The sequence below is a fragment of the Mixophyes fleayi genome, chromosome 2, assembly GCF_038048845.1.
Source record: "Mixophyes fleayi isolate aMixFle1 chromosome 2, aMixFle1.hap1, whole genome shotgun sequence".
Classification (NCBI taxonomy): domain Eukaryota; kingdom Metazoa; phylum Chordata; class Amphibia; order Anura; family Limnodynastidae; genus Mixophyes; species Mixophyes fleayi.
Genome location: NC_134403.1, coordinates 367,947,150 through 367,967,033, shown reverse-complemented (window position 1 = coordinate 367,967,033; position 19,884 = coordinate 367,947,150). Strand labels below are relative to the sequence as shown.

The window sequence follows — 19,884 nt, the reverse complement described above, 5'->3', positions numbered from 1 at the left end:
CAACCAGTGTGAGAGCAAATAAACATCTTGCTTCAAAGACCTGCTTGGAAACATCTTCAATATTGCTGTATTCCTGTGACCTGCAGATTAGATCCCAAATCTAATCTGTTCTCTGGCTGTTTCTGAGGTTGGACCCAGCTTTTCCGGTACCACCACTCTGCCTGCTACCCTGCAGCCCTGGTCAATGTGATAGGCCAGGGGGGATCCATCCACAGCTTCCCTGATCCATAGTAAGAGGTCAGGAGTACCAGCCCAGGTACTCCAGTAACGCAATACACTTGCAGCATTAAATACCTAGAAGAAACACAGTACTAAGGAGTCCAGTGGTGGCAGCACGTGTAAGCCCCTACTATTGCAGCAAGAAGGCGCATTTGGGATAACGAAAGGAAACGGTGGCAAAGTAAGCCCAGCCGGTTCCCAGCAACAACAGACAAGGTGGCATAGGTGCTCCATCCGGTCACAGATGGGCGAAGGGTTTTCTCAGCTGCCTCCTTCAGTGCTTCCTCTAAAACGCTGGGGATCGCCGTAAGGAGTGCGTATGGTGACCCAAGAGTTTTTGGATACCTCAATGTGCTATTTTGCGTTGGCTTAAGGCTACACATGTATATATCGGGGATAGTCTGTGTTTGGAAGTTGCATAGATTTGCGTTCTGTATTGTATTTACCACGTGTACGCCATTGACGTGAGTAGATATTTACTGTCTTTACTCGTTGAATCTGTTTGACATTTGATTATCTACTTGCCTGTAAATCATCATGTATTAAGTTCATGCCACTATATTTACAAATCACTTGGCTCAAACTCAATTCATTAACGCAAATTAAAAAATCAGAATAATTCTGTGGAAAACGGTGATCTAACCGTTCAGAAAAAACACTAAAGAAGCAAATCAGTGAGTAATATGACCCCACGTAGGGAGGGAGAAATTGCATAAATATAATTACAAATCATATTTGCACATTGTGGGCCTGATTTGAGTGCGCACACAACTCGCGGTTGAAAGACGAGTACAGCACTTGTAATTCCATCCGTATTTAAATTCCGAACAGATCTACAGACGCGTTTCGCTTTGAATGTAAACGTTACTTGCCGCATGTTAACAGACAGAACGGACTGCAGTATACACGCCCGGATATGTGCAATATGAAGACAGCAAAAACATTTTACGAAATAAATTAACAATTCATAATACTATCAATAATAAAAATATGTGTTTTTATCATTATTTACTATGTCATTTTTTTTACATTGTATATATGAACCAGGATGTTCCTACCGTAAACTGTACATACATTGCATTTAATAGTGCTTGTATACACTTGTTCTGTGCATGCTATTGGCATGCATACATTTATTTGTAATACAAAAACTATGCTGTGTCAGTCAGGACTAACACCTGCCCTATAGCTGGTGCCGCATCCGTGTCAGAAACACCCCCGACGCACCCTTACTGTACATTGCCAACGTCCGCTCACCTCTTCCCTCCATTAAGTCGCAGGCTGTCGTAAGTGTCATTTGTGTTTGGATATTAATTATATGGCGTTGCAATCATTAGTGTGCGTCTGAAGATCATTTAGGCTCTGTGTGGGCAACTTAAAATATGTGAAGATAGATAGATATATAGATATATAGATATGAGATAGATAGAGAGATATGAGATAGATAGATAGATAGATAGATAGATAGATAGATAGATAGATAGATAGATATGAGATAGATAGCTAGATAGATATGAAATAGATAGATAGATAGATATATAGATAGATAGATAGATAGATAGATAGATAGACAGATAGATAGAGAGATATGAGATAGATAGATAGATATGAGATAGATTGATAGATAGATAGATATGATATAGATAGATAGATAGATAGATAGACAGATAGATAGATATGAGATAGATTGATAGATAGATAGATATGAAATAGATAGATAGATAGATAGAGAGATAGATAGAGAGATAGATAGATAGATAGATAGATAAATAAGTAATTTACATACATTAACTTCTATTGTGGTATAGAACATATAATTATAAATGTTACAATGAGCCTTTTCTTAGTGGAACCGCTTATATTTTGGGCTGTGTTGCTCATTACATCCTCCATGTTCCTCTGAGACTTTGAAATGAAAACAGGTCTCGGTCAGCCAAGGAACAAGGCCAAATGCATTTACAGTGTGTTTATTTTTCTGGTGTTAAAATATCAGAACCATTGTTTTCATAGCCCTTAATAGGATTCTGGGGTTTTCTGGAGAAGGAAAGTGTCTTCAGAGCCCGCGATGGAGGGGTCCTGCGCGGCGGAGAACGTGTCATTCGTCTTGTAAGCGGCCAAGTTTCGTATCTTGCAGAATGACACAGACATGAGCTACACGTCGACCTACGTCCCCCTGAGACAGTCTCCCTGGTGTCAGAGCTTTATTACAGGAGAACTACAGTAAGGAGTAATGGAACAATTATATTACTGAGTGATTTTACAGGTTTGAATAACCTTGCACACATTAGGCATACTTCCCGGCATGGGAACACTGGGAGTGGCCAGACCCCTGGGGCATTGAAAGACGACCCCAGTTGCCAGATTCACAATGTACTAGAAGGTTCTGTACTTTAATAAAAATAAAAAAATTATTATACATGAAATGTAATTGCAAAAGTTAAACTAATGTGCCTATAAGATTTACTATTAATGCATCAGTACTGCCACTTAAAATATTTCAGTATCGACGAAATATCTATAGTAAAGCGATCACAATTTTACTTTACTACCAGGTTCTAATGGCCTTGGCCAATTTGCGATGGGTAGGAGGAGAAGCCTGCCATGGAGGGACCTGCAGATCCTTCTCCTGCGATGCCCTCCCTATTGGATAGAACAGAAAACGCATCTTCAGAGGGCGTTAGCTGTCGGGGGTTAATCTCTGAATTTCGGATATAGGCTCCTTTCTATACGTTCACTCACCAGAATTACCATCAACCTGACCAGCTCTTGTTGTGCACTAAATCCTTTACATTGTAAGCGGTAGATTTACTAAATCTTCTAAAATGAAACAGTGAAGGTGTTGCCCATGGCAACCAATCAGATTTTAGCTATCAGTTATCTTTACATTCTAGAACACGATAGCTGGAATCTGATTGGTTGCTATAGGCAACATCTCCACTATTCCCTTTAGGAGCTTTAGTAAATCTACCCCTAAGTTGGCGGTGTCATGTATAATACAGGATTAGTCCACCCTTCTTTCATCTTATTACAAGTTATTTACAAAGTTGGCAAACAAGACCAGTGTAGAAAGATATTATATATAATAAATATAGCTAGTGTCTCTGGTGTCAACCCCAGCTGTTGTCAATGAAACACAATCCGCAAGAGTCTAATTACAGACCGCGCTTCTCCCTATAAAGTACGGAGAGTAAAAGGAGATTACTGCGAAGGATGTGACAGAGATAGGGGTACAGGCGGAAGACTTTGTAATTAATGTTTGAGACACTATGAGAGAAGGAGATGGGTCTGGTAGTTAAGATGTATAGAATATACAGAATAAGAAACCAAACAGATTTGTACCCAGGATACAGAACACGCGAAGTGGAACTGTGCAGCTGTCCGTACACACAGAGTATGAACAGATACTGAGAATTGCATACATGATGCAGAATAAATAATGTTAAACTGCAACTCTCAGTCCAAAGGTCACTTCTCCCTTCTCATACACCTCGACCTCTCTCACTGTCCATCATTCTCTTCTCCTCACCAACCTGCACTCCATAGATCTTCACAAAACAGCTCCCACCTGGTTTGCCTCCTACCTCACTGGCCGCTCTATTAGCATGTCTGCTTCTGACCCCCCCTCTCTTCCCCTTTCTATTGGAGTCCCACAAGACTCTGTCTCTGGCCCTCTACTCTTCGCTTTCTACACCACCTGTCTCGGTGAACTCATTCAATCATTTGGCCTCCAATACACCTCTATGCTGATGACACGCAAATCTATCTTCTCTCCCCTGATCTCTCTCCCGCCTTCCTAACCAAGGTATCTAGCGGTCTCTCAGCTTTAACTACCTGGACGTCACAGCGCTTCCTGAAACTCAACATCTCCATATCCGAGCTCCTCATCTTTCCTCCCGCCAATGTCACTATCCCTCCCAATATCTTCCTCTTGGTTGACAATAGCACTCTTTCTCCTGTCATCCAAGCCTTGGAGTCACCCTTGATTCAGCCCTCAGCTTTACCTCTCATATCCAGTCCATCACCAAATTCTACCACTTACTCCTGCATAACATCACAAAAGTATGTCCCTTCCTCTCTCAGGAAGCAACCAACATCCTGGTCCATTCACTCATCATTTCTTGTCTCGACTATTGCAACCTCCTTCTCATTGGCCTTCCTGACTCTCCCATTTTTGACCGTCAATCCTTACAGGCATATCATCCTCTACCACAGCACCTCTTCTGCTCCTCCTATGTGTAAATCCCTTCATTGGCTCCCCATCCATTTCAGAATTCAGTTCCAGCTCCTTACCCTCTCTTACAAAGCCCTTACCAACACTTCTCCCCCTTACATCTCTGACCTTGTCTCGAGGTACATACCTACCCGGTCACTCCGCTCTCTGCCTCAATTCCCCTCTCATTACCTCCTCCCATGCTTGCCTCCAAGACTTCTGCCGTACTGTCCCCAATCTTTGGAACTCTGTACCCTACCTCACTCGACTCTCCCCCAACCTTCAGTCCTTCAAACGTTCACTCAAAACTGACCTATTCAACCTCGCCTATCCTACCACCTCTTAACCATTCTATCCATCACCTCCTCTTCCTCACCTGCCATCTCCATTTTCTCCCAGCTGGTCCTACTGTCTCTCACCCTTCCCTCTAGAATGTAAGCTCTCGCGGGCAGGGTCCTCTACCTATTGTCCCACGTCTGTTTACAGTCTGACTTCGTTGTACGTCCTGTCATGTCTTTTGCTGCGCTCTGTGTGAGTCCCCATAGCATTACTCACACTCATCCGTGCTGGTTGCATTATTTTTGTAGTTCGTCTATCTTTTTAACAAGACATGACAACAGGTAACGACCTCATGCTGTGCAGGTGTTTGTCCCGTCTGAGATGAAAAGACTTACTTAGCATTTCCTGCCTTCAGCAAAATAGATTTCCTCTAGACTGGCATAATACATTAGAAACACATTTACTATACAGAAATACAACATCCTTCACAGAAATATAACACAATATAAAAAAACAACATTTGCAATGATATACAGCGGTGCACTACGTGATCCAGCCACAATAGGTTTTACTACAAAATAATAATAAAAAAGTAAAAATAAATCATTAAAACACGAGACAGAAAAAAGTTTTTAAAAAAATCCCTTCACCCCCTCTTCGATTATTCATAAATTAAAAACATTTAGTCGACTATGGTACCAATGAAACGAAAGTCCCATTTGCTCCTCACAAAACGACAATATAAAGTTTGTTTGGGTAAAGTAAAAAGAAAACGTAAAAATGATAAAGAGGGAAAGGTCTATAAATGTGAATTTGGCGCAGACCCCTGGCATTGAGAGGGACCTAATCTTTTTCCCACCCTTTTGCATTCATTTTGATTGGCTTATTACTGTAACTCCGATCTGCATTTCGCCCAAGTACTCAGAGCAGGCTTTGGATTAGTACGTGAATAGATTGGTTTCATTTCTCACTTCCCCGCAGTGTGTGAGGTCGTTAAGCCCTAATGACTATATTATTTATGAGTGTATCTTGGACTGTGTGTCCAGAGACAGATATATGGTGAGGTGCCAAGCTGGCACAGACTCCAGGCCAGGATAGAGAAGGCAGAGAAACCAGGAATGTTCTGAATGTCAAGTGTAAACATCGCTGGATACACGCTGGATATCACAGATAGGCGCTGGTATAACACACTCGGACTACGCAGACCCTAATACCATCAAACAACACGAAGGTCTGTGATTGATGGGAGATGGGTGAGTTTATGAAGATGGAATTACTATGGGGTGGGATAGTCCACACAATTATTTTATATTCTCACAACATAAAAGAAGAAATTAAACCATAATCATTTTAACGCTGCCACACCCCTCACTGCGAAGATTTCCCTAGAACTGCGCTAATCATGGCATGGAAACCCAACTGTTGTGCTTATTGGAAATAGGAGGGGGGGGGGTGTCATCTAAAAATTATTTAAAGTGACTTATTTTTTATTTACTTATTACATAATGCATTTTGCACTATGTGATAGGTAAACACCGTTTTTCGCTTATGCAGAATGCTCAACTTGACCATTTTTTTCTGCATAGCAATAAAAGTCCGGGCATGGTCACGTGACCTTGGAGCGTGCCTAGCTCTTCTGAAATGCTAGGCTACCCTCAGCTCCCCCTTTCTTAAAAATACCCCAGCTTTGCAGTTCACATGCAGTTCATGGCTGCCAGTGCTTGCTGGGCCTTGTAGTTCCCCAGAGTATTTAATGATATATATTTTGCTTTTCACTATTACTCTGGTACCCACAGTGCCAGGGGTGTCAGTTCGAGCCCCAGGGGTATTCTGCACAAGGCTGGTTATGTTTGAGGGGTTGGAGGGAGGGGCTGGGGGGGTCATGTTTTTGGCAGAGCCACTTCCCCTATGTCTCTAAGCCTCATGGCGAACAGTCTGGTTGATGCTATGACATTGGGACCTTACGCTGCGGGGCTAATAGGGTGTATCATTACTATGGCACCATCAATGCCTTGTGTTTTAAATTACTACCCAATATACACCCGTTATATGTCAATTTTTGTGGCTAACCAATAATCAGGTCCTTAGTTTGCACATACACAGCATTCATTTTTGTTTCCCTTTCACAATGAACAAAAGACATAAAGCCCAGCGTGCTCACATCTTAAACCTTCCCCTGCAGTTAAACGGTTTTATTAACGTCCACATGTCAAGAACCCAAAACTGTCATAGCTGCATCTAAATTACTGTAACCTCTTCAAGATCCTGGCTGACTAGAGAAAATCCCCATCACAAGAATCAGTGCCAAGATCTGGAGTCCAGATGGACTGAAACCTGATCTGACACTGTCTCTGGATGGAGTAGAAATAGATATTATACTCTGTGTTTTCAATGTCAGATTCTGGAAAGTCTTTCAAACTCGAATTTCCTGGAAATTCCTGGTCAGAAATGCAAAATTCCTGGTAAATTTCCCTATGCAGTTAAAACGCTGGAGTCCGCTCGGTACCGCTCTACCCCTCCGTCTTCTCCGGTCTTCAGAGGTTCCTCACCTCCTGGATCCAAGCCATGAATGGATTTTTACTGTTGGCTAGTCCCCACCCAGCTACTTCCTAATGCCTCCTGGCTGGCAACATTTTCTGGGGAGAACACTGTTCCTTTTACTGTCAATAAAGTTTATCTTCAGCGGATGTTTACAGACCGCGGAACCGTCCTGTCACGTGACTGTAGCGCCATCATCAGTAACATAAACTCAAATTAAAATATTACAATAAGTTAGAATAATAGGTATTTGCTGTAGATTTCCCAATCAAGGTAAAATTTTCCCGAAAACCGGGGAAAAAAAAACTAGTAACATCGATTATACTTCAGCTGCCAAACAATTACCCAGCATCCCTAGCGGCGCAAGTCAGAAGGAATTGCAAGAGATTACTTGCAGATACAAGCGCTACGGAATATGAAGGTGCTAGTTAAGTAAATGTTAATAATAATGTATCTTTCGAATCTTCATATGTTATTCCTGTAAATAACAATTTGAATATTAGCGCAGCAATCCCATGAAAATATGAAGTATGTTTTTTTTTTTTAACATAAATCACTGTGGCAGGCTATAAGAAGAATATTGGTATTTCCTTATTTCCCCGTGTCTTTTTTTCTTCAGGCTGCTATTAATGTTTTATGATTCTGGACTACCATGGCAACCACAGTCACATGGCACATGATGTGGTGAGCAGAGAGGCTTTGAAACGTCCCTCTGAGCTCTGCCTGCACTGTGACACCCTCCTTCTCCCCCCTTTGCCATCACATAACAAGCTGAAAGCTGTGAGCCTGTGTCTGTGTAACAGACCGACTGTGTCTGGCAGCCATTTTTGTTTGCTAAATATAGAGCTTTTGAAAAGGAGATAAGATGGATAGCGAAGAAAAAATATTGTAAGATGCATGCTTAAAAAGTACTTACCTTGATATTTAATTTTTTTCCAAAAAGTAGTAGAGAAATTAAAGTTTTGGATTCAGTGATCAGTGAACTTCAAAACTTGGTGACCAGACACATTTTAGAATTGTTCCTATGTGCTGGTTAATCGACAATAACTTTTCATTTGTTAGGGTATCAGAGTAAATTGTATATAGGTTTTTTTTTGTGACATAAAGTGCTTTCTGTCTGGTAGCATTTTTAAATAAGTAGTCTTTTATTTATTTATTGTTATAAAAGCTGGTTTAGACAAAAATGGTAAAAACAATACACTATCAAGATTACTAGACATAAAAATTGGAGGTGTTGCCCATAACAACCAATCGGATTCCAGCTATCATTTCGCTAGGACATTCTAGAGAATGACAGCTGATTGGTTGCTATGGGCAACATCTCCACTTTCTCTTTTAAGGAGTTTTTACAAATCTACCCCTCTGAGACCACTTTCCTCCAGGTGCGCCATACAAAGGTGGTGGGCAGTCGTTATGGAGATAGCGACCTGTGTAGATTTCATCAGATAACTCAAAATGGCTGCTTCCATTCATACTCGTAAAATCATATTTCAAGAGATTTAAGTTTTACTGTGCAAAATAGTTTATACATTATTGGTCACACTGGTTTTATGGATGCCGATAGCTTAGAAATGTCATTGGCTAGCTGGCTTGGCTAACCTGTGGCACTCCAGGTGTTGTGAAACTACAAGTCCCAGCATGCTTTGCCAATACATAGCAGCTTATTGCTGGAAGGGTATGCTGGGACTTGTAGTTTCACAACACCTGGAGTGCCACAGGTTAGCCAAGCCAGGGCTAGAGGGTTGACTGGGAGTTGAAGCCAACATATACCAACGTAAGCCAAAAATGCCAACCGCCACCTTCCGTTGGAAATATGACCATGTCACACACATTATATATATATATATATATATATATATATATATATAAATATTTGGAACAAGAGAGATTCCCAGGATCTGTAACTAGTTAAGCACAGTAATGAAAGCTTGGTCTATGATATTTAAGAAGAATCTTTACATAAAAGAGAAGAAGGCGATTGTGGGCGTAGCTCAGCGTGAAATGTTGCTTTAAAATGCCAGAGCTATAAATATGAACCTCAGGAACAGCTGCTCAGAACTGTAAGAACTCATTATATATAAATATATAAAGGACAACAGGGATTTTGCATTGAAGAGTCTGAATACACACATTGAATGCATACAAACCTGCCAGCAGTTCGAACTGAAATATTAGTCTCTTATGCAATATATAGAATTAGAAAATAGTATGACATGAATATCTGTTATAGTTTTACAAGATACAGTCATTTGTTTATAGGTGATAATATATCTTGTACTGTAAATTATATATGGCACAGTATATCACCTACGTACATTATAAATTATAAAATCAAGATAACGTTTAACATCTTGCTTAGGGTGCAACATGTTTTCCTAATGACCAGTGAAGTGGATATCAATTATAACCTACGTGTTTGTTTTGGATCTTCAGCTCTGGTAAATCCCGGAGGTGAGATCCAAGTGACGACGTGATTTGCGCCATCCCGGCTTAGCGGGAGACTGAAGTCACGATCGCGCGATACACACAGAATCAAGTCATCAAGGCCCCGCCCACTTCCGAAGAAACTGATGGGGGTCCGGGAGGGTGAGAAATTTGGGAGTCTTCCGGGGAGCAGGCAAGTATGAGCTTACCATTGATACACACATTAGCATAAGCACATACTTGCCTACCTTTGGCAAGTTGTATCCGGGAGAGGGGCGTGTCTAGAGGGCGGGGGAGGGGGGAGTGAATTGGGGGTGAATTGCATCATTTTGGCGCCATTCACAGTGAATCGCGTCATTTTAGCCCCGCAATTGTGGGATGCGGGAGATTTGCCAGCTCTCCCCGGAGTCCGTGAGACCAGCCCGAATTTCGGGAGTCTCTCCGACATTCTGGAAGAGTTGGCAAGTATGAATTAGCATCAATACAAGAGGATTGTATAAAGGCGTGGGGTCAATTGTGTGGGTCTGCTGGGGTATTGAAAACAAGTTAAAGGGAGTTTTCAGCTTCAGATGTCTTTAATTTACTGGTCTGTGCGCCCTCCTGCAGCTTTCACTAATTACGTTGCTTCATCTTCCTTCTGTGCTTCCTGTCCAAATATTGATATAACCCACTTATGAACCGTGTACTATATAGCTGTCAGATACTAGTATACGGCCTACATATTAGCTACAGGAGTATATCATACTTGCCAACATTTATTTTTCTTTTTCCGGGAGATGCCGGCTGGGACGTGGGCGTGCAGGGGGCGGGGCGGCGAAATCACGTCATTTTGGCCCCGCCCCCGTGACGGAATGACGCGAATCGCGTCATTTTACAGCGGGGGCGGGGCTAAACGCCGCGATTCCGGGTGAATCGCGGCGTTTAAACTGAATTTTTCCCACGTCCTATCAGGGAGATTGCCACACTCGTCCGGGAGACTCTCGCAAAATGCGGGAGTCTCCCGGACAATCCGGGAGAGTTGGCAAGTATGGAGTATATAAAAAGGTCAAAGTAACAGTATAACGTTAAAAAGAAATACTGAAGAGAAAATAAATAGTGAATTTGTGAAATATTTGAATGTGATTCGTAAATATTTATTTTTGATTGGAAAAAAACCCAACCAAAAATGTGTTTGCTTGTTTTTTTAAATAAAAATATGATTCAGAGAGAGTGAGAAAACCCAGCGTGAGATCATATCACAGCCTCACCCGGCATGAAGAAGAGCATACAAACAAAGACATTGGTGGAATCTTTCTGAAAACAAATCTGCTGGGGGGCGCTGGATGGGGGCGCTGGATGGGGGGGGGGGGTCTTACTGTGAACTTGGTGTAGAGCTGGTACGTGAGCAGAGGATTAGGGAGCTCCCTGAAGTAGAGTTTGCACAGTGACCCCACACAGTGAATGTCCTGGAGGTAGACTTCTCTCGTCAGGTCCGGGCATTGATCTGAGCCAAACTCCTGCCTGCAACAACACAGACATAAAAGGGGTGAGAGGGAGCGACATGCCTGGTCCTTATATACAAGCTGCTGCTTGTGGACTCCTGCAAGATCAGCCATGGCAGTGGGTGAGACAGGCACAATGTAGGGTAATAGGGGCTTCATAACACACAGAAAAACACTGGTGGTATTAAGGCATGCAACCTGTGGCTCTATGGCGGTCCTGGGAGTATGGAACTACAAGTTCCAGCATGCAACCTGTGGCTCTATGGCGGTCCTGGGAGTATGGAACTACAAGTTCCAGCATGCAACCTGTGGCTCTATGGCGGTCCTGGGAGTATGGAACTACAAGTCCCAGCATGCAACCTGTGGATCTACGACTGTCATGTGACTATAGAACTACAAGACCCATCATGTATTATGTGGTTGTTGTAGAGATTCAAGTTCCCCCTATAATGCTCAGCATGTCTTCCTGGGATTGTCCAGTTATTGTGGAATTACTAGATTTACTGACTGGCAAGGCATGCTGGGGCTTCTAGTTCCACAACAGCTGAAAGGCCTGAGGTTGCTATCTAAGCCTCTCTTAAAGCATAACTAAAAAGCATTTGCATAGTGCGGAGACTAACAACGTAGTCGGTTTTGGAGGCTTCTGTATATGATCTAGATTTCTGGTGTAAAGAGTTGACATATATTAACATACAATAGGGAACTAAAAAAAATAAAAAAGTTTTTTATAAATAGGACACGATCCTCTATATAATTACCAGTTATAAATAATTAAAAATGACTAGAATCCAATTCTCTCTGAATAGCGGTCATGCTAATTGGGCGTTATGAGGTCACTTGGATTCCCATGTAGTGATACCTAATTAGTGGAGTTACATTGTTACAGTGTATCCTCAGAGGACAATAACATCGTCATACCAACCAGTCCACGGAGACCACTGACTTAACCTCATTAACTTTTATTAATTTGCAGCTTTTTAAATATTTTTAGGCTTTTTGCAAACCTGCAACTGTTCAAACCGTATGATTATGTCTTATCCGAAAAATAGCGAAAGTACCTCAGTTTCTGTATATTAGACGTCACCCCAGATAGCCGGTAGATCCCGTCCACAACACCGTGGCTCTCGATGAAGTCTGCGCAGCTCTTCAACACAAGGGGAACTAGAGGAGAGAGAGAGAAGGAAACGGGGTCACTCAGAGAGGAACGGGGTCCCACAGGTTCACCTATCAGAAAATCAGGACAAAATAAGCCCCACCCACGATCCATCCAAACTACGCCTAGATTCACCCAACTAACAAATTCTTACAAAGCAACACTCACTTTCTTATTGGTAACACCAAAATCCAAGACTGTTTTACCAAAATCAGGACTATTGTGATGTACGGAGCAGTTTTTTATTTACTATTTTAAACACCATGAGGATTTGCATCATGCATTAATATGACGTTTGTTTTATTAATGAGAATATTTTGCAACACTTTTCAATCATATTCATAGGCCAACCGCACATTAAAAATCACCGCTCAATCCTGCAAAGCCAAAAAAAATCAAAAACAATTGTTGTGGGCTAAAATGATCCCCATATTACTACACAGTCCCAAGACTCTACAGTAATGACATCCTAGCAGTTATACGTGTAAATAGACAAATTATATTACACAACATTAAAAAAAAAAACATTTTAAAACAATGAAAATGCCTTGTACAACCCTGTATGTTACCCATTACAGATGTAGGGCCTGAGTCATTAAAGAGAGCAGTAAACTATAAACTATAACCAGACACCAAGGAATAGGCTCTGCATTGTACTGTACATTTATCCTTAACACTGAATATCTGTGTGTATCTAGAAAAATGTAAACATGAGGTATTGGTTCATATTTTGATCAAAACATTTAAGCCTGCATCCCAGCGTCAGGGGCACCCATTGTATGCAGATCCTACACTGACCTATATCCTTCAGACACCATTAAAATGCAGTTAAAATTCAGATGCACTGCATTATACTGTGGCCACCAGGGAATGGGATCTACACATGGCTCCCAGGGACTGGATTCTGTGTGGTACATTGGCCACCAGGATCTAGACTCTGTATGGTACACTGACCACCAGGAACTAGAATCTTTATGGTACACTGACAACCAGGAACTAGACTCTTTATGGTACACTGACAACCGGGAACTAGACTCTGTATGGTACACTGACAACCAGGAACTAGACTCTTTATGCTACACTGACAACCAGAAACTAGACTCTTTATGGTACACTGATAACCAGGAACTAGACTCTTTATGGTACACTGATAACCAAGAACTAAACTCTTTATGGTACACTGATAACCAGGAACTAGACTCTTTATGGTACACTGATAACCAGGAACTAGACTCTTTATGGTACACTGATAACCAGGAACTAGACTCTTTATGGTACACTGACAACCAGGAACTAGACTCTTTATGGTACACTGACAACCAGGAACTAGACTCTTTATGGTACACTGATAACCAGGAACTAGACTCTTTATGGTACACTGACAACCAGGAACTAGACTCTTTATGGTACACTGATAACCAGGAACTAGACTCTTTATGGTACACTGACAACCAGGAACTAGACTCTGTATGGTACACTGATAACCATGAACTAGACTCTTTATGGTACACTGACAACCAGGAACTAGACTCTTCATGGTACACTGATAACCAGGAACTAGACTCTTTATGGTACACTGACAACCAGGAACTAGACTCTTTATGGTACACTGATAACCAGGAACTAGACTCTGTATGGTACACTGATAACCAGGAACTAGACTCTGTATGGTACACTGACAACCAGGAACTAGACTCTTTATGGTACACTGACAACCAGGAACTAGACTCTTTATGGTACACTGACAACCAGGAACTAGACTCTTTATGGTACACTGACAACCATGAACTAGACTCTTTATGGTACACTGATAACCAGGAACTAGACTCTGTATGGTACACTGACAACCAGGAACTAGACTCTTTATGGTACACTGACAACCAGGAACTAGACTCTTTATGGTACACTGACCACCAGGAACTAGACTCTTTATGGTACACTGACAACCATGAACTAGACTCTTTATGGTACACTGATAACCAGGAACTAGACTCTTTATGGTACACTGACAACCAGGAACTAGACTCTTTATGGTACACTGACAACCATGAACTAGACTCTTTATGGTACACTGATAACCAGGAACTAGACTCTTTATGGTACACTGACAACCAGGAACTAGACTCTTTATGGTACACTGATAACCAGGAACTAGACTCTGTATGGTACACTGATAACCAGGAACTAGACTCTTTATGGTACACTGACAACCAGGAACTAGACTCTTTATGGTACACTGACCACCAGGAACTAGACTCTGTATGGTACACTGATAACCAGGAACTAGACTCTGTATGGTACACTGACAACCATGAACTAGACTCTTTATGGTACACTGACAACCAGGAACTAGACTCTTTATGGTACACTGACAACCATGAACTAGACTCTGTATGGTACACTGATAACCAGGAACTAGACTCTTTATGGTACACTGACAACCAGGAACTAGACTCTTTATGGTACACTGACAACCAGGAACTAGACTCTGTATGGTACACTGATAACCAGGAACTAGACTCTGTATGGTACACTGATAACCAGGAACTAGACTCTTTATGGTACACTGATAACCAGGAACTAGACTCTTTATGGTACACTGACAACCAGGAACTAGACTCTTTATGGTACACTGACAACCAGGAACTAGACTCTTTATGGTACACTGATAACCAGGAACTAGACTCTTTATGGTACACTGACAACCAGGAACTAGACTCTTTATGGTACACTGACAACCATGAACTAGACTCTTTATGGTACACTGATAACCATGAACTAGACTCTGTATGGTACACTGATAACCATGAACTAGACTCTTTATGGTACACTGATAACCAGGAACTAGACTCTGTATGGTACACTGACAACCATGAACTAGACTCTTTATGGTACACTGATAACCATGAACTAGACTCTGTATGGTACACTGATAACCAGGAACTAGACTCTGTATGGTACACTGACAACCAGGAACTAGACTCTTTATGGTACACTGATAACCATGAACTAGACTCTGTATGGTACACTGATAACCAGGAACTAGACTCTTTATGGTACACTGACCACCAGGAACTAGACTCTGTATGGTACACTGATAACCAGGAACTAGACTCTTTATGGTACACTGATAACCAGGAACTAGACTCTTTATGGTACACTGATAACCAGGAACTAGACTCTGTATGGTACACTGATAACCAGGAACTAGACTCTGTATGGTACACTGACAACCAGGAACTAGACTCTTTATGGTACACTGATAACCAGGAACTAGACTCTGTATGGTACACTGATAACCAGGAACTAGACTCTTTATGGTACACTGATAACCAGGAACTAGACTCTGTATGGTACACTGACAACCAGGAACTAGACTCTTTATGGTACACTGATAACCAGGAACTAGACTCTTTATGGTACACTGATAACCAGGAACTAGACTCTGTATGTTCCCCGGGGAGTGGGCTCTATAGGGCAAATTTGACCCACATTGAATGGGCTATTGGGTCACACTTGGACCCAGGGACTGGACTATGTATTGTCCACAGGGTCACCATAGACTGTGCTTTGCATTCTACACTACAGGTCAACTCCAGTGAACACAACGGCTCCAAAGTGAGTGGGGAGAAGGTGGAAACGGTACCGTGCTCGGGGGACATTAAATGTGCATTAAATATTCACATTTTTTTCTTACTACGTTCAATGGGGAGTTACATGAAAAAAAGGTTAAAAATATTATAATAACATTTTATATTAGAAGTATTAGCATCAGTAAAATGAATTAAAAAATAACTGTGGTGTGGCAACCACCGCCGAGCTGACTAACCCCACCTACCAGCTAGTGAAGTCCACCCCTCACAGACAATACCATCCTCCTACCTATGATACCCACTACAACCAGCAGACTGCCCTCCTTACTACCAGCAATGCTGCCCGGAGAGATGACAACATTCATTCCAGCACCTTTCTGGATAAACAGCTTTTGTGATTCCAACAGTGGCCCACGTATGTACACGTAGATAGGCATTTGGCTTTATATTTTGAGAGCTTTCAGTCTGGTACATTGTATACAGCAGCACGCAATGTTTCTTGTACATTGTTTATGCAAAAACAAACAATTTATGCCCTAAAATGTAATTTCTGAGCTGCAAAAACGCTAAAGGGATTTCCCACCCTAACACTGAATGTAACAGTCCTCTTCCCTTTACTATAACAGTACTTTGGTGGGGTGCTCCTCCAATATACAGCCGGTTTTAATTAACACTGCTGCACCAGATCTCTCTCGAGGGGGAACGCAAGTAGCGCCAAAGGTGATCGCTTAATACAGTCCCGGGGCCGTGCAAATGGTAGGGATTCCAGGATAGGAAACGGCACAAATCACCTCTTATGGGGAAGGTGGGGTGGAGGAGTTGGCTAAATTTGATATTAAAGTGGAAACACCTATAACACAGCAAGTGGCACAGTGGTTTCTGTAGACTGTATTGGGTGGCACAGTGGTTTCTGTAGACTGCAGTGGGTGGCACAGTGGTTTCTGTAGACTGCAGTGGGTGGCACAGTGGTTTCTGTAGACTGCAGTGGGTGACACAGTAGTTTCTGTAGACTGCAGTGGATGGCACAGTGGTTTATGTAGACAGCAGTGGGTGGCACAGTGCTTTCTGTAGACTGTAGTGGGTGGCACAGTGGTTTCTGTAGACTGTAGTGGGTGGCACAATGGTTTATGTAGACTGCAGTGGGTGGCACAGTGGTTTATGTAGACAGCAGTGGGTGGCACAGTGCTTTCTGTAGACTGTAGTGGGTGGCACAGTGGTTTCTGTAGACTGTAGTGGGTGGCACAATGGTTTATGTAGACTGCAGTGGGTGGCACAGTGCTTTCTGTAGACTGTAGTGGGTGGCACAGTGGTTTCTGTAGACTGTAGTGGGTGGCACAATGGTTTATGTAGACTGCAGTGGGTGGCACAGTGGTTTCTGTAGACTGTATTGGGTGGCACAGTGGTTTCTGTAGACTGTATTGGGTGGCACAGTGGTTTCTGTAGACTGCAGTGGGTGGCACAGTGGTTTATGTAGACAGCAGTGGGTGGCACAGTGCTTTCTGTAGACTGTAGTGGGTGGCACAGTGGTTTCTGTAGACTGTAGTGGGTGGCACAATGGTTTATGTAGACTGCAGTGGGTGGCACAGTGGTTTCTGTAGACTGTGTGATTTTCTCAAACCTTTCTTCTGTTACTATTTTGCCAGAACGGGGTGGGGTTTATATGAAAACAGGCGGAGTTTCTTCTACAAGTGGACTTTTTGGCAGATCTGTATGTTTTCTCATGGATGATGTTTTTGTATGAATCTTTTCCGTGTTCGTATTCTTTTGTTTAAAGGATTTGTCGGCCATCCGTGTTGTGAGTGAAACATATATGGTTTCGATGTACTCAGGATAATTCAGCCTTTTTAGAATTGAATGTTACACATTTTTAGGACATTCTTTTAGCGATGGCTTCCTAAGTTAAGATTAGTCGTGACATTGGCTCTCAGTGTGATACATATTGGAAAACTGATCCAAATCTAAAAATGACACTAAGGGCTAGATTTACTAAGCTGCGGGATTGAAAAAGTGGGGATGTTGCCTATAGCAACCAATCAGATTCTAGCTGTCATTTATTTAGTACCTTCTACAAAATGACAGCTAGAATCTGATTGGTTGCTATAGGTAACATCCCCACTTTTTCAAACCCGCAGCTTAGTAAATCTAGCCCTAAGAGTTAGAGTGTAGGGCGCGTTCATAGGAAAGAGGCCTAAAACAATGTATGTGGTTTTAAAATCAGCCTGGCCTGGCAAGTTAAATATTTTGCCCAACCCTCCAGCACTCAATGGGTTAAAGCCGGCTCCATATAAAGTCCACGCACCGCACTCCAGGAGGTGTGAGATACAGCAAACAAAAACTGTCTGTTGTCTTTGTCTACGCTCCCTTGTCCGACAGCCCGCAACTTCCCGTTCTCATGGCGGTACTTTCCCTGAGGTTTCAATGTGAAGTCCCCAAACCCAGCTCCGGAGCATCCTCATGGATCTCCCTGAGCCTCAGGGCGAAGAAACGTCAGTAGGAAAATTGGGTCCATGTCACAGACTTCAAGATGTTAAGTCACTGGGCGCCAGCTGCCCAAATTACTGGAAGAATGAGTGTCCCCTCCTGACCAAAAGGACAATCACTAATCATCATCCCCATTTATTTATATAGCCCCACTGATTCCACAGCGCTGTACAGAGAACTCATTCACATCAGCCCCTCCCCATTGGAGCTTACAGTCTAAGTTCCCCTAACACACACACACACACACACAGAGACAGACTAGGTTCAATTTTTGATAGCAGCCAATTAACCTACCAGTATGTTGTTAGAGTGTGGGAGGAAACTGGAGCACCAGGAGGAAACCCACACAAACATGAGGAGAACATACAAACTCCTCACAAATAAGGCCATGGTTGGGAATTGAACTCATGACCCCACTGCTGTGAGGCAGAAGTGTTAACCACTTAGCCACCGTGCTGCCCGCTAATAACATGAGACTCCTCCTCTGTAGAATTATACACTTATTACACTCCTATACACATTAACCCCTTCACGCAATGTGGATCTTTACAAGTCACAACTAGCCGTACCACGGATTGACCTCCAATACATCATCATGCACAGTAGCCCATTGTCCCAACTTTACCATGGTGGAAGTGGACTATTTAAAATTCAAAAAGAACGATTTGTTCTTTTTTAGATTTTAATATATATTTACACAGTGTTTATGGATTGCTTTTAATAAATAAAGAAGTTACAAAAGCAAAAGAAGCATGTTATAATCAGTTACAGTACATACGATATGACAAGTCTAAGGGCTAGATTTACTAAACTGCGTGTTTGAAAAAAGTGGAGATGTTGCTTATAGCAACCAATCAGATTCTAGCTGTCATTTATTTAGTACATTCTACAAAATGACAGCTAGAATCTGATTGGTTGCTATAGGCAACATCCCCACTTTTTCAAACACGCAGCTTAGTAAATCTAGCCCTTAGACTTTTTTTTTTCTTGCATTATTTTTTCCTAGAATGTCCCAGATGTGGTCACATTACTTCTATACAGGAAAAGTGGAGATGCCCATAGTGAATCCATTGTATTCATTCAATGTGGACGGCAGAGCAGCGCTGAACGGGTGCCGGCAACGAATGGTGTTTGGGGGGTAGTGGAGGGGAGGATGGTACAGGGCACTTCAAAAGTGCTAGGCATGCCTCCGGGATGTGTGGCAATGCCCATAGTGACATGGCTCTGCCCCAACGTGACATAGCAATGCCCCTTGCTCCGATGGCAGATTCCCAAATATTGGGAGGTATGCTATAGTGAGCTCCATAATGCTGGTCACACGGCAGTGCCTTCATTAACAGAATTTACTAAAGGATTATAGATAGTTGGGGAATTGAATTGAACTATTATGGCACCTGAATGTTGTGGATTTCTCCTCCAACCCATATTGGGGGGGGGGGGTGAAGAGATATCCACCATGTTACATCGCCGCGGACTGCCTTCGTGACCGCTCTGTACGCACTCCGC

At 42.3% G+C, this 19,884-nt stretch overlaps 1 protein-coding gene across 4 annotated transcripts in view; it reads right to left on the bottom strand.

Annotated features, from left to right (window-relative positions):
* Positions 1-19,884, bottom strand: part of ARHGAP31 (Rho GTPase activating protein 31) — a 133,797-nt gene that overhangs the window by 46,053 nt on the left and 67,860 nt on the right. For 3 of the 4 annotated variants that reach the window (XM_075197382.1, XM_075197384.1, XM_075197383.1), the window contains exons 2-3: positions 12,210-12,312; positions 11,026-11,170 (exon numbers count right to left, since the gene is read on the bottom strand). In XM_075197382.1, coding sequence (XP_075053483.1) covers positions 11,026-11,170; positions 12,210-12,312 — 248 coding nt within the window. Of the gene's footprint in view, positions 1-11,025; positions 11,171-12,209; positions 12,313-19,884 lie in introns of those variants that run through there. The other variant, XM_075197385.1, reaches the window with a different exon arrangement.